This window comes from Ochotona curzoniae, unplaced genomic scaffold (genome assembly GCF_017591425.1).
Source record: "Ochotona curzoniae isolate NIBS_2020 unplaced genomic scaffold, NIBS_Ocur_1.0 contig_3520, whole genome shotgun sequence".
Taxonomy (NCBI): domain Eukaryota; kingdom Metazoa; phylum Chordata; class Mammalia; order Lagomorpha; family Ochotonidae; genus Ochotona; species Ochotona curzoniae.
The window spans coordinates 3,311,728-3,334,643 of NW_024465894.1; the positions used below are offsets into that span (position 1 = coordinate 3,311,728).

Consider the following 22,916-nt stretch of genomic DNA (forward strand, 5'->3'; position numbering starts at 1 on the left):
TGTTTAATAGAGCCAGTGACTTAACAAAAGGCTTTAATATGGAAGACCTTGGATGGTCCTTTAGTCTCATCATATCTCCTTTTTTCACGCTCTGCCCCACCCTGCAGTGCAGAAACAACTTTCATTAACTCATCAGACAATAACATTGGATTAGGGTCTGCCCTCTCCTCCAACACCCTGCATTTACCCGAGATCTTGTCTGACTTTTTGACTAGCTCCTGGGTGCAGCTCTCCAATTAGAGGCAGGCCCCCGAGCATGGCATTCATGACGTCAAGGTTTCCACTTGTGAGCAATTAGCTTGAAAATCATCTGTTGGGGTGAGAGGTGTTTTGTTTTTTCGGGGGAGAAGAGAATTAATGTTTGTTACAGCCGTTTTCTCGTTGAGATGTCTGTATTTAGGCATAGCTGGATAATAACTATTAGAATGTCATGGGAAAAAAAATCCTAAAGTAGGGTTTAGGAACTGACCACCTGCTCAAACCACTTCTTAATCCAGTCATTTCATGTCCTTATGCCTCCATTTGCTCTTTTTCAAAATGAGAGAAACCACCGTGAGGGCGTGCTTGGATCCAATACTCGTCCTGGCTTCCTCCTTACCCTGGTGGGAGACTCCTGGGGGGGGGGGGCTCCAGCGCTATTATTACCACTTGAAGATGTAAACAGCACCATTCCCTGGTCCTAACAGAAATGGTTCACAGACTTTAACTGTCACCTACAAAAGAAAACTCTAACTTCAATGAAGTTTGCCTTACCCTCCTGCCCTCTGGGCTGTAGAGCCACTGAACACTTGTTTAGAATGTAAAGCTGTGTCTCCTACTTTATCCAGAAAAGGTGTTGAGAATATCAGTCGATTAGTTAGCAGGACAGGTGTTAACTGACTTTGTTTCTAACTCAAAGTCAGAATTCTAAAGTATTCCTCTGTACCATTATTTCCCACATATTATTAAAAGGAATCCTAAAAGCTTCCCAACATGGTGGCTGGCTGTACTTCTCGCTTTCGGGGTCTACATAAAACAACGCAGTTTGCACTCAAAAACCACAAGATGGCCTTTCTTGGCTTCTCCCGACGGTTGTGAATATCGAAAAGATGATGATGCTCGTTTATTTTCTGCTTCCTCTGTTGTCCCAAGATGTCTCCCAGGTGAACAGATTTCTGGGCTCGCATTCCTTATTAGCTAACACACAACTCCTACAAGCTGGGAGCCTGACGAATAACTCATCAAGAAAACACCGTGCCCAAGTGGGAGGAAAGGTTCATGCTTCGCTCAGTCCCGACAAGGAAGCAAATGCGAAATAACGACTCCTATCTGGAGGCACGATGGAAGCACCAAGCACTAGACAGGCAGAAGGCTGCCGTTCAGCAGACTTAGGGCGAGAGCCGAATTAAAGGCGTGCGGACTCATGGTATAATGGAGAGAGAGACACTCAGAGATCACCCGCACACCTTTCTCTTTGAACAGATATTTCTGTAATAAAATTAGTATGGCCAAAAAAAAAATCCCAATAATGAGCAGGAACTCCCAGTTACTCTGATGGTCTCCTGCTATTTCATGGAAGATCCGAGAGCTTTGTCTCCGCAATAAAATACGATGTTATCAGGCGCGTATGGCCTGTGGGGAAAATGCAACTGCTTGCCATTTCAATATTATCGGCCCATCTCTCTGCTTGCTTTTAATCTGCCTTCTCTATATTTGGTAGCCAGTCATTTGCAAAAAAATTTTAAATCTAGGTCTGCAACAAACTTTGTGACTGTGAATCCTGGGGCGGGGCTGGTATCCTGCACATAAGGAAGTCAGATCCTGGTGAAAGGGTAATATTAAATCTGGTAAATTCGCAGGCCACTTTAAGAATCAAGATGGGTGGTAAGGCTGCCTAAACCGGCAATTCACCTTTCCTCAGCCTTCGAAGCTCAATGTAAACATTTTCCGTCAAAAAAAAAAAAAAAAAAAAAGATGCGAGACATACGGGTCACACTTCAGGCTTTTTCGGTGGAGGGTTTTGGGGGCAGCAGGGGGGCGGATGTCAAAACTGAACCAAATCGGGCCACAGTGAAGACAACCCCCTCGCCGGCTGCAGGATACTAAGCCTACAAAAGCAGAGTTTGGGACTCGCCACGCAACCCAGGCGTTCCCAAACTTGTACGTGCGCCCGTGGCTGGTCACCTCCCCCTCCCCCAACCCTCGGACGGCCCGGGCGAGGACGGGTCCCCTCTGATTTCGCCCACGCCCCAGCCAATCTGAGCTCGGATGCTAATTAGCCGCGCTCCCCTGATGAACACGCCTTTGTCACATGTAGGGCCGGACTACAAAGCCCAGAATGCCTCGCCCCTCCCTGATCAATGAGGGTTTATTTAAATGATCTCTGAGGTCCTGGACCCAGGCCAATCAGCTGTCAGGGCTCATGATAAATCGCAATGCATTATTGATAATAATAATTACTGGGACATGCGCGTTCCGGCCGGAGGGGGGTAAATTTCCCAACTCCAGGAATTTGTGGCGGAGAGGGCGAGGACGCGCGGCTCTCCCTGCGCCCCGATGCCCGCACCATGTCGAGGCGCAAGCAGGCGAAGCCGCAGCACATCAACTCGGAGGAGGACCAGGGCGAGCAGCCGCCGCAGCAGCCGGCCCCGGAGTTTGCAGATGCGGCCCCAGCGGCGCCGGCGGCGGGGGAACCGGGTGAGTGCGGCCAGAGGACCGGCCGCGGGCTGCGGCGCCTCCCGGACGTCGGCGCGACCCTCGAGGGCGCGGGGCTGCGGGGCCCTGCGGCGTCCGGCGCGGACTCGGGCTCGGAGCGCCGGCCGCTCCGGCGCCCCGCGAATTTCACACTTTTCCTCTCCTCCCCCTCGTGTGAGTTCCTGCCCCCCGCTCCTGCCCACTCGGGCGAGGGCACCCCAGTCTCTCCGCCGGCGCGGCCCCCTCGCCTCGTCCTCTTCCACCCCCCTCGCCAAAGTGGCTCCACTCCCCTCATTGCTACCTCCCCCCATAACTCGTATCCCCCCCTCCCTCCCCTGCAAGACCCCAAAAGTCACCCCCACCCTCGGGGGCTTCTCTAGGGGGCTGGAGGAGGGGCGCACCCCGGGAGAGCTCTCCGGAGGGGGCCGGTGGGGGAGGGGACGCGACCTCTCCCTCCCGGGAGCCGGGGTGCGGGGCCACCCGCGCCGCGGAGGAGCTGGAGGGCCTGCAGAGGTGGGGGCCGGGGGGCATGGCTGCTTCCCGTTTTGAGGGTTTTTTTTTTTTTTTTTCGTCTTCCCTCCTGGGGCTACGCCGCCTGCCGATCGCCCTAACCTTTCGGGGCCTGACCTCCAGCCATCTTTGATTTCCGACTTCCTAAAAATAACCGCGGCCAGCCCCAGGGGGTCCGAGCCCCGGGGGAGCCCCTGCACCGCGCTTTCCGCCCGGCGTTCTCGGGGCGCCCGCTTCTCCTCGAGCGCGCGCGGCGGTGGAAGGGGAGGGTCGGACCGGGGCGAGTTGACCACGCTCGGGGGGTGACCTGGTCCACGCTGCCGCGGCTAGCGTCTCCCAGGCCGCCCGAAAGGGGTTCGGGACCCTGGCCCGGCCTGGCGCGCGGGGCAGGCGCTTAGTCGAGGCGGCTCCGAAGCAAGTCCGTCTCCCACTATCTCCTCTTAGTCCCGCCAAATTGTCGCCTGATAAGTTTGCAGTGTGGGGGGAGGGGACATCCCTTAACCTGCCCGGCCTTGTTCCTTGCCTCCGCTCCCCGCCTGGTTTCCCATTTTTGCGGACCACCGGCGGGGTGCGCGCGGGACCGGCACACGCTCCGCGGAGCCCCGGCGTTCCCGGGAGGACGCGCGCGACCTTTGTGGCGAGGAGTCCCCAAAGTTTGCAATAGGTCAACGAGGTCCCTGTTTTTTTTTTTTCTCTAGATAGCGTTACTTTGGGACAAACCAGGCAGGCGGGTGGGGTTGACCGAGGGGGCGCGCTCCCCAGGCCCCAGCAGTCCGGACGGGACTCTCTTTGTGCCTCGGCCGGGAGGTGGGGGGAGCACGGAGGGGCTTCGTCGCCTGGCCCACCTGGAACAAAAGGGTTAACCCTCGGCCCGCCCGCTTCCTCCAGAGAGGAGGGGCGAGCTCCTGGCTCTGACCCCTCCTCTGGTCCTGCTCTGACCTCCTCTCCCTCCACACACCCCCCCGCCCCTTGCATTTTGGGGTAGGCGCGCGCCAGTAAGTCTCTGGGTGGTGCTTGGCTGGGTTCGGGGGAGCTCGCGGCGGGAGGGCGTCGGGGATGCGCGCTGCGGGCCGCTGCGGTTGACCTGCTCCGGGCTGGGGTCCCGGCCGCGCCGTGCGCTCCCACCGCGCTGCGGGCACCGAGCGCTCCGGGCGCACCGGCCGGCTGGGAGCGGGAGCGTGGCGCACGGGCGCCCCCTGCAGACCCAGGTCTGGGAGGCGGGTCCCCGCGCAGGTAGTGACCCCACCTGGTGAGGGGCAGTGCTGGGCCGAGCCCCGAAGCTGCGTCCCCGGGGACTCCCGCTGGCCGCCGCTGCCAACTGGGCCTGCCTTTCTTGGCCCGAGGTCTTGCAGTTCTTGGAAGGAATTGCCGGTTCCAGAGCGCGTGTGCACAGCCCCGGTTGCCACTGTGGGACGGAACGTCGTTTCCCCAAGCAGTGCGTTTTTTCAGATTGGCGTTTTGGCTGTTTGTCGCATGCCTGCTTGGTCATATTCCTATACATGTATGTGTGTATGTATATGTTTTTGTGTGTATATAAATATATACACACATATATATTACCCTTACTTGAGATTGGGCTGGCATTTTTTTTGCCAAGCCACTTAAAAAAGACAGTTTAAGAACTTAGGAAAATGGAGTCTGGCTATCAATTAGATAAAATCGGCAGGTGGTCAGGAAGGGGGTGGGAACCAACCCTACAGAAAACTAGCGTTTATTCTCAAAAGTTTCAAGTGCCCTTTGTGATAAACTGGATTACAGCATGGACGTTTTGAGTCCCAAATTTCGAGGAACTTCTAGCCCCAGTTTCCGGGCTAAAGTGACCTGCTGCTGTTGGGGCTCCAGCGTTAGTTTCGTGGACTTGTGGTTTCCCAAAAAGGTGAGGGACTCCTGTGAGCCCACTGCCCCGTGTGTTAATAAAAAAATAAATAGCGTTGTCAAAGCCATTCCCCCTGGTAAGGAGGCAGATACAGTATTGAGTGCCTGGGAGGTGTGGGGCTCTGGGGGAGACCCCGGGGACCCGGAGGTAGTTGTTGGTTTTGAAATGTTGAAGCGTCTGTGTGCTCTGAAAGGTGGGTATTTTGAAATCTGCATTCCAATCTAGCTCTGTGACTTTCAGCTGAGTAACCTTGAAACTTGATTTTTTTTTTCCTCCTCCCTTCCCCACCCTCTAGCTTTTTGGGGGGTTTTATATAAGACACCTTTCTCACTGTGGAGGGCATTTTGTGTGTCGGGAATGTGATTAGTAAAGGGTTTTTGTTGAAAACGGTGTTTTCCGTTTTGCTTACATATTGTGCCTATTTGGTGTTGAGCTGCCAATTAGGATATTTCCTCGGAGACAATAGCTTATCCTGTGTGCCAGGCACCAGGCCGCGTTGGGGGGGGGGGCTTCACCTCTAGAATTCCTGGCAGCTCTTGGTTGTTGGAGGGTTTGTCCCTCCGTGTCCCCTGCGGCTTGGTTGTCTCCCTGCCCTGGGCCGGGGTCTGTATGCAAAGTCAGGGCCCAAAGATGGGTGGGATTCTGCCCCGTCCCCATCTTCCAAGAGCCACGCCTCATGCCAGGCCAAGCTGGCTGCTGTCTCCGCCCCTGTCGTTTTTCAGATGTGCAAGTTGGCAATGAAATAATGGCTGCCTGGTTATCTTTTCTGAGCTTAACACTGGAAAGAAAGTGATGGGGCCGAGGAGTTGAAGTTTCCTTTTCTGCTTAGGCTGAAGCTGCTGCTGCATTTTTCCAGAAAGCGTGTTTTCGAAATGTTGGCTGAACTGGTAACTCTAGTACTCCCCCCTCCATCACCAAGGAAGCTCTGTGTTTGAAGCTTTGTTCTAAGCTGCTGTGGGGAAGCAGATAACAAAATCGCGGCCATAGGCCCTTATGGCGCTTGCAAAATTTCTGCAGAGATAGCTGTGGATGAGACAGAACGTGACATCACCATAGCCTGGATAACTGGGGAGGTCCCACCTTCTTTGCAAGCCAGTTCTTCTTTCACATCAAGCCCCCCCCCCCCCCCCCGTTTCTGGGCTGAGTTGCCCCCTGAACTGGAGGAGGTAAAAGCGCCATTAGGAATGGGGGCTTCGTCTCCTTTTGTTTTTTTGGTAAGCGGTTTTCCTGGGAGTGGGGGAAGGGACTGTGTTGTGTGTCTTAGATAATCTGCCCATTGTCATTCTTCCAATATGGGAATGAAAAAAGATAAGCTTGAGGCTGTAATGCTTTTATCAAGATATACAGGTTTTATTTTTTTAAGCGTTTTAGTGTCTCCAGATTTTGATTGGCCTCTGCTAGATTAACGTTCTCTATACAATAGTCAGTATTTTCTATCCACTTGGCAGTGATTGAATTTAAGCCCCCTGCTGGGTTTACGGCATTCTTCCTACTTACTGGATAACTAGATGCTGGGAGATAACATTCCTAAAATTCGGGGTGGGGGTGGGGTGGCCAGTGGAGGATGCCTTGCCCTGAGATCTCTGAACTGTGGGGTTTTTTTTTTCCCCTTTCGCTCCTCCTCTGGGGTTAACTTAGGCACAGCTGCAGTTGTTCATAGGAGGCCTCTCACCCCTCAGCAAACACGGCTCCGGCACCGGTCAGTGGTGGTCTGGGTGCCGAAGTGCTTTTTACTGCCCCGGCAAACAGAGCTGCTTCTGTTCTCAGACTCAAGTGGGATGCTGCTGGTGTCTTAGGCGACACAAGAGGCTAGCTTGTGTATACAGCGAGGCAGGCTGGTAGGGTTGGTGTTCAGGCAGTAAATTATCTGGGAGCTGCTCTGCTGGGTCCTTCGCCCAGGGGAGCTTAACCTTTTTGTGTGCCGGGGATTCCTTCTCAACATAATGTGTCTCCAGGCGTAAACTACCTCTGCCTACCAAGGAAATAAACTGCATTAGAATAGGAACCAGAAACCACGTGCTGCTTTGTTAAATAACAAAACTTAGGTAGGCTGTTCTAGCAGCACCCTGTAAATGCCAGGCTTCCTGGAGCCCGGGCTGGGTTTCTTACATTTGTAAATTTGTAATTGAAACGTTAAATTTTAGTTCAGGGGAGTGAAGAGGTTTTTTTTTTGTTTGTTTGTTTCTTGCCCAATTTCTTGGACCCTGCTTAAGAATTCCTACCTTTGGACCAGATCGGCTCAGCTGGCTAATTTTTGGCCCGCAAGTAACGGCATCCCACGTGGCTGCATGTGGAGTGAGCCAGCGGGATGAAGATCTTTCTGTCTCCTGTAAATCTGTCCAATAAAAATAGTTTTTCAAAATTCTTACCTTAAAAAATTCGTTGGTGGGCTCAGCACAGTAGCCTAGTGGCTAAAGTCCTTGCCTTGAATGCGCCAGGATCCCATAAGGACACCAATTGTAATCCCGGCAGCCCCTCTTCCCATCCAGCTCCATGCCTGTGTCCAGGGAAAGCAGTCAAGGACGGCCCAAAGCCTTGGGACCCTGCACCCACGTGGGAGACCTGGAGGAGGTTCCTGGTTCCTGGCTCCTGGCTCCTGGCTTCGGATCGGCGCAGCACCGGCTGTTGCAGCCACTTGGGGAGTGAATCAGTGGATGAAAGATGTTACAAACGGGAGTATTAGAGACAGCTCTTCCATCCACTGGTTTACTTTGCAAGTGGCTACAAAGCTGAGGCTGGGCCAGGCCGAAGCCCTGAGCCTGGCAGTCCATTCAAGTCCCTCATGTGCGTAGCAAGGACCCAGGAACTGGGGCCATCCTGTGCTGCCTTCCCAGCCACATTCGCTGGCAGCAGGATCGAAGTGGAAAGCATTAATGGGAGGATGAGGCAAATTGTGTCGCCTTTCTCACAAGGGTAGTCTTTTTTCTAAAGATTTATTTTTATTGGAAAGGCAAATTTACAGAGAGAAGGAGAGACAGAAAGATATTCTGCCTGTTGGCTCACCCCCAAATGGCCACAATGCACTGATCCACAGCCAGGAGTTCCCGTCAGGGTCTCCCACGCAGGTGCAGTGGCTTAAAGCTTTGGGCCACACTCGACAGTTTTCCCAGGCCTTAGCAGGGAGGTGGATGGCAACCAGAGCAGCCAGGACATGAACCAAACCTGTGTGTGATGTAGATATTTCTAGGAGGAAGATTAGCAGTGGAGCCATCAGAGCAGCCCCAGGAGCAGGGTTGATTTTTTTTTTTTAAGATCTATTTTTTATTGGAAAGGCGGATATACAGAGAGGAGGAGACAGAGAGGAAGATCCACCGTCAGATGGTTCACTCCCCAAGTGGCCGCAACGGCTGGAGATGAACCAGTCCGTAGCCAGGAGCTCTTCCAGGTCTCCCACGTGGGTGCAGGATCCCAAGGCTTCGGGCCGTCCTTGACTGCTTTCCCAGGCCACAGGCGGGGAGCTGGATGCGAAGTGTGGCTGCCGGGATACTAACCAGCATCCATATGGGATCCTAGTGCATTCAAGGCAAGGACTTTAACCGGTATGCTATCGTGCCAGGCCCTGGGTTGATTTTTTAAAAGCTTGAAATTGCTACGGTTGGAACAGAAATTACCCAATTCAAGATCCTTCTCTGCTGTTATTCTAGGAACCCAATGCCTGCCTTTGTTTCCTTGTTGGCAGCATGTTGATTTGATAGCAGCTGAGCTCCTTTCCTCAAAGTGGGAACAAAGATAACTTGTAATGAAGTCAAGTGAAGGCAGGTGGCGCAGCTGAGCCAAGGGGACAGGTGAAGGTGCAGCCTGGTGGTTGGACCTGGGCTAAGATACCTGGAGTATCCAGTTCCTTTCCTGACGGGGTTCCTGCCACCCACGTGGGGGGCCTGGGTTGAGTTCCCAGCTCCTTCTCTCTGCTCCCCCAGAAGGTGGATGATTTTTTTCCCCTAAAATTTATTTATTGGAAAGGCAGCTCTACATAGAGAAAAGTCTTCCATATGCTGGTTGACTCCCCCCCAAGTAGCCACAATGACCGGAGCTGAGCCAATCAGGAGCTTCCTGCAGGTGCAGGGTTCCAAAGCTTTGGGCTGTCCCTGACTGCTTTCCCAGGCCTGTCACAAGCAGGGAACTGGAGCAGAACTGGTGCCCTTAGGGGATCTTGGCAGATACAAGGTAAGAATTGAGCCACTAGGCTATGGTGCTGGGCCTGGTGAAAAAAAACACTTTTTTAAAGATTCATTTTTATTTGGAAGTCCATTGAAGAAATGAAGGGAAAAAGGTCTTCCATCTGCTGTTCACTTGAAATATCTGCAACAGCTAGAGTCAGACCTAGCTGAAGGAACTCCATAGTGGGTTCTGAGGCCCAAGAACCTAGGCCATCTTCTATGTATTCCCAGGCACATTAGCACATTAGCAGGTAGCTGGATCAAAATTGGAACGGCTAGGCTTGGCACGATGGCTGAGTGGCTAAATTCTCACATTTCATGCTCTGGGATCTTGTATGGACATGTCCCAGCCATTCCACTTCCCATCTAGCTCCTTGCTTGGGACCCTACACCCACTGGGGGCATCCGGAAGAAGTTCCTGGCTTCAGATCAGCCCTGGCCATTAACAGTCACTTTGAGACTGAAACAGCAGATTGCAGATGTTTCTCTGTCCTTCTATAGATCTGCCTTTCCAATAAATGCTTTAAAAGTAGAGCAGCTGGGACTCAAACTGGTGCCCATACAGAATTTTTTTAAGGGGTAGATAGATTCCAAAGCTCAGTAGCTTGTGTCTTGACTGAGGAGGTAGCCCTGTGCTCGGTGATGTTCGCTGGGGAGCTGAAAGACGCTGTGGTGACAGAGCGTGGAAGTTCAGCTTCTGTCTCCCGTGCGTTTCCCGTCCCCAGCCCCGGCAGCAGCTTCTCGGCACACTTCACGTTATCCATGGTGTGCGTGCTGTGTATCTACACATCCTCTTCTGCCTCACATCCTTCCCTGTACCCTAGTTATGTACTGATGATCTATGCTGTGTCCGTGTGTGTGAGAGGGACAGAGAGGGAGGGAGAGAAACGCTGCAAGGAATAACCTTGGCGTTACGGGAAGTGAATTCCTAACAAAGGAAGCGCTGCGTCAAGGGCAGTTGGAGAAACGTGTTGCCTGGCGTCCAGTCACATTCACACTTGCCCATCTCACGCCTCCCCTAAAGAAACTTGCACAACGTGTCTTGGCACAGAACTTCCAAAACTGCTTTTACAGGCAGATCCAACTCCTTCAGACCCGTGCAAGCTTTGCATTTCGACTTCAGGGGAGACACACAGAGTCCGGGGACTCCCAAGTGTACAGACTCTAGGCTTCTCACAATTCATGCTTTGAACTTGATTGTTGAAATAGTTCTGCTTCCGAGAGGTACTGGAGCCTTAAGAAAAGACCCTCTCCTGTGCCTGCCTCCTGGGAGCCCACCCTGGGAGTAACGAGGTGTATCACATCTAACACCTAAAAGTGATTTCTGGAACTCCCGGAACCAAGATAGCAAAGAGTTCCCATTCGTCTTCCTGGGAGCCAACAGGAAGCCTGATAAAGGCGGGTCTGCCAAAAGGCAGGTAGAAGCCTTCTGTCGGCAGGCCTGGGCTGTGCATGTTTAAGAGATTAATACTTTAAACGTTTGTTTTTATTAGAAAAACAGACTTGCAGAGAGGAGAGACCAGAACATCTTCAGATTGCTGGTTCATTCCAGAGATGCGCACGATGGCTGGGGCTGGACCAGCCTCTCACCGCTTCGCTTGCAGGGTGCACGTTAGCAGGAAGCGGGAACTGGGAGGGAAGACAGAACTTGAACCCAGCACCCAGAGATGCTCGCTAACTGCCATGCTGAACACCCAGTCCACTCCTATTGTTTTGTTTTCAGATAGTATTTATTTTGAAAAGTCATATACAGAGGTCGACTGTCCATCCCCACTTGCTTATTCTTGGAGTGGCCAGGCTGAAGCCAGGAACCAAGTGCTTCGTTCAGGTCTCCCACATGGGTGGCAAGGACTAGAATACCGAGGCTGCCCTGTTCTTGCCTGTCCCAGGCCCTAAGTAGGGAGACAGGGAGCTGGGTGGGAAGTGGAGCGGCTGGGACACACTGACTTCCAGGCAGTGGCTTCACCTGCTGTACTGCCACCCGGCACCCCCAGGCACACACATTTCAGTTTGTTAAATGGGGCTGTTGTGATGACTAGGCTGAGCAGGAAGTGTAAACAGTCTCACCCCATTTGCATGCATGAAGTAGGAAGTGCGGGCTTTGTGTGACGGACACTGTTTGAGCTGTACCTGCTGTGTCAAGTGCAGGATTGTGACGGTTGACTGCTGGTCTGGTGGTGTGAGCTCCTTAGCTTAAACTCACCTGGTCAGGCCAGACCTGCCTGGGATGGTTCATTCTTGCCTGGCCCACCCGTCCCCAGGAACCTGACAGAGCTACCTGTTGATACCCAGCCTGGAATGAGCCAAGCAAAGGTTGTTTTAAGGCTTGCTTCCAGACCAACTCTCCCGCAAGCCCCTGCAGTCAAAATCCCACGGGCTGAATGAAGTGTAATCGTGAAAGTAAGAAAATGTCAGCTCGCCAACTTGCGGCTGATTGCATCAAAGGCCCTCCCCCCCCCCACACACACACGTGTTTTAGCATTTCAAGCACAGATTTTATTTGAAATTTTTTTCTTTTTTAAAATCAATTTTATTTTATTAATAATGATTACATGGTTGATCAGGGTGGGAAGGATCGAGGTTTAGGGAAAATTGGGTGAATTCATTGCTTCCAAATTTGCTATTTCTTCTTGTTCTGGGGAAGGGAAATTTTAAGAAAAATTAGGTCGTTTTTTAAAAGATTTATTTGTGTGGCAAAGTCAGATATACAGAAAGGAAGATCTGTCCGATGATTCACTTCCCAACTGGTTGCAACGGCCAGTCCGAAGCCAGGAGCCACGAACTTCTTTGTGTCTACCACGTGGATGCAGAAACCCAAGGCTTTGGACCGTTCCCTGCTGCTTTCCCAGGCCACAGGCAGGGAGCTGGATGGGAAGCAGGGCTGCTGGGATTAGAACTGGTGCCCATAAGGGATCCCGGTGCATTCAAGGCGAGGACTTTATCCACTAGGCCACTGCACTGGGCCCAAATAGATCGATTTGTGCAAATGCTCCTGCTGCTTTTCATTTTTCTGGTTTTTTTTTTTTTTCAAGTCAAGAGTTGGGAGGCCTGGCACAATATCTAGTGGCTAAATCCTCACCTTACATGTGCCAGGATCCCATGTGAGCGCTGGTTCACATCCTAGCTCCCTGCCTGTGGCCTGGGAAAGCAGTCAAGAATGGCCCAAAGTCTTAGGACCCTGCACCCATGTGGGAGACCCAGAAAAGCTCCTGGCTTTGGCCATTGTGACCACTTGGTGAGTGAACAGATAAAAGATCTTTCTCTCTGTTTTTCCTTCTCTGTACATCTGCCTTTCCAATAAGAAAGTAAGTCTTAAAAAAAAAGTCGTGGGGAGAAGGATTGAAAGAGATCTTGCATTTGCTGGTTTGATCTGCAGTGGCCGGTGCTCAGCTGATCTGAAGCCAGAGCCACGAGGTTCTTCCATGTCCCCACGTGGATGTAGGGGTCCAAGGGCTTGGGCTATTCTTTGCTGCTTTTCCCTAGCATTTTTAGCAGGGTTCTCAATCAGAAGTGGAGCAGACAGGACTTGAACTGGTACCCATATGGGATGTGAATAAGACAGGTGTAGCCTGTTATGCCATGTTGCCAATCCTGATGCACTTAAGCAGGCATTACCTCACATTTCTGTGTGTCTTTGAAGACTGCAGCTGCCACACTGGCTTGGATGGTTTGCGACGATAAGCTTACCCTCTGGAGGCTTCAGGGGACCGCGGGGTTAGGGTTCGCACAGGCTCTAAGGGATAATTCAACCTGATGCTTCCTGTTGGCTTCCACCATTCCTGGCTTGTGTCGTGTCATGCCTTTGTTCTGTTTCATGCCTTCCTTTTTCTTTGATTAGGCTGCCGGGCATTAGATTTAAGATCCTGTGCATAGGTGCGGGTGACCGGGTTAGGTCTGGGCCTCATGCTTGGTGGCAGAGTCTAGATGCCAGCCGTAGCGGAAGTTGGTAGTTGGCTCTGAGTCTGGGGTGGCTCTTTGCTCCCAGGTGATCGTCCTCTTGTTGCTGGGTTGCTTTGCCAGTGGCTAAGCAGAAATCGTCCCCCAATTCCTGTAGTGGGCGGGATTCTTAGCTCCTTCTCTTCTTGTCACAGGTGCCCCAATGAGCCAGCTGGGGGCTGGTGACGAAGCACATGAGGACAGAGTGCCCGGGAAGCGGCCACGGAGGGAAGAAACCCACGTCTGTGAGAAGTGCTGCGCTGAATTCTTCAGCCACTCCGAGTTCTTGGAGCATAAGAAAAATTGCACTAAGAATCCCCCTGTCCTCATCATGAGCGACAGCGAGGGGCCAGTGCCTTCAGAAGACTTCTCCGGATCGGTCCTCAGTCCCAGCCCCAGAGACGGTCCCGGGGACCCGAAGGAGAAGCTGGGTGCCGAGTCTGTCATCTACCTGAAGGCAGAGAGCGCCCTGCCCCCCACCTCCCCGGACATAAGCTATTTACCCAAAGGTAAAGTGGCCAACACTAACGTGACACTGCAGGCGCTGCGTGGCACCAAGGTGGCCGTGAACCAGCGGAGCGTGGATGCGCCACCGGCCCCCGTGCCGGGTGCCAACAGCATCCCCTGGGTCCTGGAGCAGATCCTCTGCCTGCAGCAGCAGCAGCTCCAGCAGATCCAGCTCACCGAGCAGATCCGCATCCAGGTGAACATGTGGGCCTCGCACGCTCTGCACTCTGGCGTGGCCGGTACCGACGCCTTGAAAACCTTGGGCAGTCACGTGTCCCAGCAGGTGTCTGCGGCCGTGGCGCTGCTCAGCCAGAAGGTTGGCAGTCAGGGTCTGTCACTGGAGGCCTTGAAACAAGGCAAGCTACCTCACCCTGGCATCCCGGCCACGGCTGCTGCCACCACTGCCTCCTCCCTGCCCTCGGGGCTCACCCCCTTCGCCCTCAAGGCCGACGGGGCCCGGGTGCTGCCCGGCGTCGTGTCCCGCCTCCCCAGCGCTTTGCTACCTCAGGCTCCCAGCTCTACGCTCTTCCAGAGTCCTTTCTCCACTGTGTCGCTAGACCCGTCCAAGAAGGGCAAGGGGAAGCCCCCGAACGTCTCCACGGTGGAAGTCAAAGCCAGAGACGAGGCCGGGCTCTACAAGCACAAGTGTAAGTACTGTAGCAAGGTTTTTGGGACTGATAGTTCCCTGCAGATCCACGTACGCTCCCATACTGGAGAGAGACCCTTCATGTGCTCTGTCTGTGGTCACCGCTTCACCACCAAGGGCAACCTCAAAGTGCACTTTCACCGACACCCCCAGGTGAAGGCCAACCCCCAGCTCTTTGCCGAGTTCCAGGACAAAATGGTGGCAGGCACTGGCATCCCCTATACACTCTCAGTCCCCGTCCCGGTTGACCAGTCGAGTCTCCCCGTAGACAGCAAGCCTGTCCTTGTGGTGGGGACTCCCTCCGTTGGGCTACCTGCCAGTCTCTCTTCAGGGACTAACCCCAAGGACCTCCTGGGTGCCCCGTTGCCTGCTGACCTGCAGCCTGGGCCTTCTCCCGAGAGCGAGGGTGGGCCTACGCTAGCTGGGGTGGGGCCCAACCACATCTCCTCCAGGGTTGGTGGCTTCCCAGGGAGCGGGGTCCCCGAGCCAGGGTCTGAGACCCTGAAGCTGCAGCAGCTGGTGGAGAACATCGACAAGGCCACCACCGACCCCAACGAGTGTCACGTCTGCCACCGAGTTTTAAGCTGCCAAAGCTCCCTCAAAATGCATTACCGCACCCACACCGGGGAGAGACCCTTCCAGTGTAAGATCTGTGGCCGGGCTTTTTCTACCAAAGGCAACTTGAAGACGCACCTGGGTGTCCACCGGACCAACTCGTCGGTCAAGCCGCAGCACTCGTGCCCCATCTGCCAGAAGAAGTTCACCAACGCTGTGCTGCTGCAGCAGCACATCCGCATGCATATGGGCGGCCAGATCCCCAACACGCCCCTGGCAGAGAGCCCCTGCGACGTCGGGGCCCCTGAGCCTGCCCCGGGCAGCGAGAACGGCCGTACCGGGGCCGTCTGCCACGACAACCTCGAGAGCATTGATGTGGGTGAAGTCAGCCCTCAGGATGTGCCCAGCGCTTCCTCGAAGGTCTCCACACCACTTGCCAGTGTCCACTCGGCCTCTCCCACTCTGGGCTTCCCTGTGCTGGCCTCCCTGGACACCCCAGGGAGAGTGGGTACAGCCCCTCTCGGCCTGCAGCGGCAGAGCAGCCGGGAGAATGGCTCGGTGGAGAGTGATGGCCTGACCAACGATTCATCCTCGCTGATGGGAGACCAAGAGTATCAGAGCCGAAGCCCGGATGCTGTGGAACCCACGTCTTTCCAGGCGCTCTCGCCAGCCAATAGCCAAGCCGAGAGCATCAAGTCCAAGTCTCCCGATGCTGGGGGCAAAGCCGAGAGCTCCGAGAGCAGCCGCCCTGAGATGGAAGGTGATGGAGCTTTGGGTTTAACTTATGTCCCTTTTCGGGCTTGGGTTCATCCAACAGGAACCTAGGGCTGGAGCAGCATGGGCTGGAGCAGTTCCTCCAGGGACAGTAGCTTGTCTGTCCTTGCGGGTAGAGAATATCGGCAGCCTCTGTCCTCCTTTGGGGTGGCTGTGCAGTCTGCTCAGCATGCTTTTATAGAGACACAGAGATGGAAGGAGGGAGGAAAACAGAGGCCTCCCCTATGCTTCACTCCCCCAACGGACTCAACAGCCAAGATTGGAGCCGGGGCTCCATCCAGGCTCCCCAATGGGAGGCAAAGACCCCGAGTACCAAGGCTGTCTTCAGTCCTGTCCTGCCACACTGGCAGGAAGCAGAACCCAAAGCACCATACCTAGGTAGGACCCCTTTCTGGGATGCCAGCCTCACAAGTGGCGGCTTAACTTGCCGTGCCACCTTGTTGGGCCCTACGATAAAAGCACGTTTGAGAAACGGGCACCATCCTTTGTCCACCTAAACGAGGGCCCTTGATCTTTCTCGCTGAGGTCTCAGCCCCAATGTGTGTTCACAAGCGAATCCCGCCTGGGGTTGGGGGAAGAAGAGAGCAGCCCATTGTGAATACACACAGCGTGTGTGGTGCCTGCTGAATCATTCTTGGCAGGGCAGAGTAACAGCAGTGTCGCACAATCCCAGAAACCTGGCCTGTGGGTCCCCTTTAAAGGTAACTTGTAATGCTGAAATCTTCACTGTTGCCCTTTGCCCACACCTGTATACAAACCCTAATGGTCAGTGTTTTTCTTCTTTGTGCAAGCTTCCTAGAAGCCACCGCCAGGCTCTTAAAACCATTGACTAGTTGGGAGTTCTATTGCTGTGTTTTGGTTGGAAGGGTGAAGGAGTGTTGGATGATAAAGGCTTGGAGTTTTGTTTCCCCTCCCCCCCCTCTTCTGCGTAACTAGGTCGGAGCAGCCTCCCATCATCGACATTCATCCGAACGCAGCCCACCTATGTCAAGGTTGAAGTTCCCGGCACATTTGTGGGTCCCTCAACCCTGTCCCCAGGCACAACGACGCCTCTGATGGTGGCCCAGCCGCGCCGACAGGCCAAGCAGCATGGCTGCACGCGCTGTGGGAAGAACTTCTCGTCTGCAAGTGCTCTGCAGATCCACGAGCGAACTCACACGGGGGAGAAGCCTTTTGTGTGCAACATCTGTGGCCGTGCGTTCACCACCAAGGGCAACCTGAAGGTGCGTCCCTCTAGGCCCAGGGAACGGCAGGGGGCAGCCTGAGGTTTCTCTGTGAGATCCGGGAGTGAGGGCTTCTTGGAGATGGAGTGGGCTGTCTGGTCGACCTTGTAGCTATCTGGCTTTGGAAACCCGGATGCTTTGTCACATTCTGACATCTCATGTGCTGCACAGAGACAGTGTGTGGGAGAAAAAAGCATCGTGTCTGTGATCGGTGGTTTTTCTGTACTCGGGGGCAGACCAGTAAGAACTGTTGAACCTGTGCTCCAAGCACTTGTTTACCCGTCAGCCAGTGCGTTTCTGAGAGCCGTGCCAAGCATCAAGGTTGGGAGACCTGCACCTGGCTTCTGAGTGCCTGGAGTTCGTTTTTCTATTCCCGGTTCCAGCAGGTCTGATGATTGGGTCCCTGGCACTCACAGGGGAGAACTGGATGGCATTCTTGGCTTGGTGCCCCGCCTAGGCCAAGCCAGATGAGATTGGCCAACTCTGGCTTTGAAATAAGTATATATAAATAAGAGGGCAAAAGAGTAACTGCTTTTAGCGAGCGGCACTGTCTAGCAGCGGTGCGGTCTGCTTATGCCCCTGTCTCCTGCCAGTTCTGTATGGGCAGATCTCCCTCCGGTGTGGGAAGTAGACGGCGTGAGACTTGTTGTGCTCTTAATCTTCCGTGGATTGGTTTCGTTTTGGAATTGAGGACCACTCTTTTTGTTTGCCTATCCTGCTAAACTGAAATAAACCTGTGAAAAAATAATAACCTGGAGTTGAAGATTCTAGGTTAAAAAGGTAACCTGTGCTTAATACAGCTGGTGGTCTTTGTAGTATTGCTGCTGTTAGGATATGTTGAGTTCATCCTCTTATCCCCCGCCCCCCTCCCCCACGATTGAAAGCAGCTACGGGAGAACTCAGGCAGGTGGTGTGGGGGCCAGCCCTTGCTTTCTCAGGCACACGTTACTGGCAGTGGTGACTCAGATGACTGCAAGGTAAGGAGCTGTTGCAGGGAAGTGTTGCAGAGCATGTCTGGAATGTGACAAGAGTACTTACTGCAAGCATCCTTAACTATAGTTCTCCTAGCTTCTTTCAGGGACAGACAGCGAGCGAGGGCAGCTGTTAACTTATAGCCAATAAAGATAAGAAAGTTCCCAGCAAACCAGGTGTCTAGCATTTGAGTTTTTAAAACTAATAATAAGATTTAGTTCTTGTTTGAAAGCGTCGATGGGGAGCAACAGCAAGCGACTCCATCCACTGATGCACTCCCTGAACGGCTGCAGTGGCAGGGCTAGGTTAGAAGCCAGGAACCTGGAACCTCCCTCCCACGTGGGTGCAGCAGCCCAAGCATTTGGACCATCTTTGGCCATTTTCCCAGGTGTATTGGCAGGAAGCTGTATTGGAAGTGGGGTAGCTGTGACTTGGGCAGGGGCCATATTATTCACTTATGGGATGGTGGTGCCATAGGAGGTGGCTGGACTCGCTGTATTACAATGCCAGAAAGGCCGGCAGGGAGATGGTTAGGGACAGCAGCCAGGTTTGGAGAAAACCAAGTCAGCGAAGAGTTGCCACCTGTCTTAGCGCCCGTGTCCTGTTCCTGCAGGTGCACTACATGACACACGGGGCCAACAACTCGGCCCGCCGTGGAAGGAAGCTGGCCATCGAGAACACCATGGCACTGTTAGGAAACGACGGGAAGAGAGTCTCCGAGATGTTTCCCAAGGAGATCCTGGCCCCGGCAGTGAATATGGACTCCGTCCTGTGGACCCAGTACGCCAGCATGCTCAACGGCGGCGTGGCCATGAAGACCAACGAGATCTCGGTGATCCAGAGCGGGGGCATCCCCCCACTGCCCGTCTCCCTGGGGGCCAGCTCTGTGGTGAATAACGCCGCCGTCTCCAAGATTGATGGCTCCCAGTCGGGCACCAGTGCTGATGTGGAAAAGCCTGGTGCTACCGACGCTGTGGCCAAACACCAGTTCCCTCACTTCCTGGAGGAAAACAAGATTGCAGTCAGCTAAACCCGAGCGACCACGGTGGAGGGACAAGTGCAGAGAAGGAAATCTGTGTCCCCAGAGGTGACCAGCCGAGTCCTCCTTTTTTCTTTATCTTTTTTTTTTTCTTACTGATATGCAAATGATGTTTACGGTTGTAACCACAACCTCAGGCAGTCTTACAATCAGAGTGATTCCAAGCTGCTTTGCAAAAAAATGAAAAGTAAAGAAAAAATTCATACCAAAAACAAATACAGACTAGAAACGTTGAATTTTTGGAAAAAAGCGGGTCTTGCAAAGTAGCTTTGTTACTTGCGCCGGATGCAGAAGCTTTGTCTACAGCCTAGCCTGTTTCCAAAGATGCACCTGTCTCAGGGTGGAGCGGACCCAGTCACAGGGAAGAGGGCATAGCCGGTGGGGGGAGCAGTGCTGGATGCCTCCGTGCTAACTATGTGTAGGTAATTGGATGAGGCCCGTCGTGTGTTAGGGACCTGTTTGGGTGCCCTCCAACTGCGTACCTCTATCTTTTGGTTTGCTTTTTGAATGTACATTAAACAAAAAAGGAAGAACCTAAGGTTGTAGAATTCCAAAATCCTTGCAACCTTAGAACCAGAAGTCCTTTACTGGACAGGTGCTAGGCCCTAGGGAGTCCATGTGTGTATGTTGCTGCTTATTTAAGTACAGTTCCCATGGAGCCCCACAAGTGCCCCTGTGTCCCAGACCCCAGAAGGAGTGGGCTCCTGAGTGGGAAATCCCAGCTGAGGTGATGGAGTCCACTAGCCCTGGTCTGTTAAACTAACCTCATGCTTAGGGATCTGGGAAGGATGTGTTTCCTAACTCCAGGTTCACATTCTGATTTTTTTTTTTTCCCCTTGATGTGACATGCCAAGTTGTGAAGATTTTTTTCCCCCCTCTTCTCCTCAGTATTGCATGAAGGCTATGGAAGATAGAACAGGCAAGTCCTGGGTGTAAAAGCTTTAATTTATCTACCTCATTTATTTTTTATTTTTGTAGCCATAGATTCTATTTTCCTATTTTATGACCACTGAAGTATTCCCAGGTCGTGTCTTGAAGCCCAGGTGTTGGTGAGAGCAGTGGGCCATTCAGGATCTTTCGTGATTCCTTCCTGAAACCCCCTCTTGTCCACGTGATGGCCTGCAGCAGGCGATGAAGCAATGCTCTGATCTACAAAGAGGAAGACCCTCTCCTGGTCTTCTTTGAGATGTGGGCCAAGGACTGTTACCCAGCATATGTCTTAGTTATTGCACCTGTTTTAGGATCCAAAAAGTTTTTTGCCAAGTTGTGCCTTTCCTTCTGGAATTGTAAACGAACACAATGATAGCTGTTTACACTGTGAAGTGGATATTGTTACAGAGAATGCACCAGTGGACCTGTTGAGCTAATGATGCTTTGTGAATGTAAGATCTACAGAGATGCCCCTGTAGTTGTACCTGCTGATGCTTGTCTGTTGGAAAATAAAAATTGAATGTTTTTCTTCCCATTTGGTGTGTGTTTTTCTTGCACTAAACCTAGACCATTTCCAGTTCTGGTCCCTAGAAACAAGAAGACAAACCTGGTTGGTTTCAGATTGCCCCCTTTGTCAGGCACACACAGAACTCTACCTGCTGTTGGGTTTCTCTGCTTTTAAAAGGTTCGACATTTTGTTAGCATGCTCTCTGAATGCTTGGCCTGTGACCATAGAGGTCTGTTTGTTGCGTGAACACCCTGGATTGACATTCATGTTCTTCCATCCCGGGCTGCTCAGAAGGGCAGGGTTCTAGGTAATTACAAGATGGTTGTTCCAGATGCTGTATGGACTGTGCAAAGCTTGTTAAAGGCGTGGGCGGGTACTTGGCCAAGCAGTTAAGGTGCATTCCATATTCCCATATCAGGGTGCTTGAACTGGAGTTCTCACTCCTGGCAGTTCAGCTTCCTGCTTGATGTACACCGTGGGAGGCAGCAGGTAGCAGTTATGTCCCTGGCACCCACCCCCCAGTGGGCAGAGTCTCAACCTGCCTTCACAGGCCGCCTGAGGGAGCCCCTGATGGGTGAGGGCCACTGGACTGACCTGACAGTGGGAGAAAGGCTGGGTATGAATTCTTTTTTTAAAAGATTTATTTTTATTGGAAAGTCACATATACAGAGGACAAACGGCAAGATCTTCCGTCTGTTGATTCATTCCACAGGTGGCTGCAACAGCTGGAGCCTCTTCTAGGTCTCCCATGCAGGTGCAGGGTCCCAAGGCTTTCGGCCCTACTCAGCTGCTTTCCCAGGCCACAAACAAGGAGCTGGATGGGAAGTGGGGCTGCGGGATTAGAACTGATGCCCATATGGGATCTGGTGCATGTGCAAGGCCAGGACTTTAACCACTAGGCTACCACGCCAGGTCCCTGGGTGTGAAATCTTGAGCTCCAGAGCAGATGGACGCCCTGTCCGGAAAGATCGCCAATAGTTTGGCTTTAATTCCATGCAGGGTGAAGCAGCCACCTTGGGCAAGACTGATTAAGGCCTTCAGACACTGTACACCAAAACAGAGCCAGAACAATGCCCAACTAGCAGGTGCTAGACGGCGTGTTGTCCCTGATGCTTTTTGTTAAGCAACTTTTTCTAAGAAACGCGGAACACTTGAGGTTTTGCCTGTTGTGCTTGTGCAAGAGCTGTGTTAATTCCTACTGTCTCAGTGTTGGCATGTCTGCTGCCAAAGCCAATACACGGAGGTAGTTCTTCTTATCTTTGTGACATAGTTTTCTTTTTTCTTAGTTTTCAGTTCAGATGTCCTGTCTGCTGGTTCACTCAGTTCCTAGTAACAGCTAGGGCTGGGCTAGGCAGCTGGAGCCCAGGAGCCCAGAGCCCCAGCCAGGACCCAGGCGCCTGAGAACATCCCCTGCCCCCTGAAGGCCTGCGTTTCTGGGAAAATGGAGCTCGAAACCAGTGAGTGGGACTGGGTGCGGGTAGTCTGATTAGGGGGACGTGGGCTTCTTAACTGCAAGGTGAAATGACTTCATCATGGAATAACTTGAATTATCCGGTGTAAACTACTTGCAAAGTGGCTAGGACAAAGATTGTTAGTGTGTTTATATTGTGTGTATGTGTGCATGCGTGTGTGTGTAAAGCCAGCCTCAGTCTCCTTGAAGGGCAGCACGGTGACTTGCTAAGTTTGTGGGGTGTGGGAAGTGGAGCAAGCGCCGTGTTAGAGGCCTGTTTGTCCCCTCCTGCTGTCTCCTTGGCTCCACTCAAGGCTGAGCTTTACTGCTCGACGGGTGATTAGGTGCTGCTGGTCACACAGCTTTTCTTTTTGCTAAGTTTTTGTTTTCATCTCCTTTAGAGGAGGAGTGACAGAGAAACGGATCTTCGGTTGCTGGTTCACTTCCACATGTTGCAGACAGCCAGGCCTGTGCCAGCCTGAAGCCTGACGTGGAACTCCATGTGGATCCCACATTGGAGACGGGCCCACACACTTGAGCCCTCACCTGCTGCATTGGTAGGAAGTGGATCACATCTGACTCAGAAGTGTGTGGGTCCCAAGTGGTGGCTTAACCCACTGTGGCACAACACCTGCCTCACACACGAACTTTTCAAGGGTGCACTTGACCACCTGTCCTCAGAGCCTGTTGTTCTTGGGGTGAGGATAGGGCTGGGGGTTGGGAAGAGGGGGGTTTTGTGTCTCATCCATGCCAGGTTGAATCGGGTGGCAGTGAAACCACAGTGTCACAGAAGGTGTTGATGCGTTTGCACATTTACCGGAAGTGGCATAACCTGGTGTTTACAACTCAGCAGATTGCTGCGCCCAGAGAGATTTCACAGGTGTTATCAGATATAAACCTAGAATAAGAAAATTAAAGGTAGATGATTAATCTTGGTAAGATGGAGCCCGGTCAGCCCTGCTCTGCTGCTCTGGGTAATGCCTGGAGATGGAGTTTGCACAGTGGAAATCCATCAACTTACTCTAACCATTGAGCCTGAGGGGCACAGTGCTATCACCCTCTTCTTGGAGGAGGAGACAGATCAGCGCGTAGTGTGCTTGGGGCCTCATGGTGTGACTGCAGGGGAAACTCCCTTTTCTTGAAAAAAAGATTTTTTGTTT

The 22,916-nt window shown here is 52.8% G+C and overlaps 1 protein-coding gene across 4 annotated transcripts; it reads left to right on the top strand.

The window, feature by feature from the left end:
- Positions 1-2,546: 2,546 nt before the first annotated feature.
- On the top strand, positions 2,547-18,930 carry SALL4 (spalt like transcription factor 4). Of its 4 annotated transcripts, none has more exons than XM_040981052.1 (4): positions 2,547-2,676; positions 13,308-15,620; positions 16,571-16,857; positions 18,443-18,930. In XM_040981052.1, the coding sequence occupies exons 1-4, from the start codon at positions 2,547-2,549 to the stop codon at positions 18,857-18,859; spliced, it is 3,147 nt and encodes a 1,048-aa protein (XP_040836986.1). In that variant the 3' UTR covers positions 18,860-18,930. The 4 variants fall into 4 exon arrangements, with proteins under 4 accessions (XP_040836986.1, XP_040836987.1, XP_040836988.1 ...); XM_040981053.1 differs by having other exon boundaries at positions 13,308-14,306; XM_040981054.1 differs by having other exon boundaries at positions 13,308-14,288; positions 16,565-16,857.
- Positions 18,931-22,916: the final 3,986 nt, after the last annotated feature.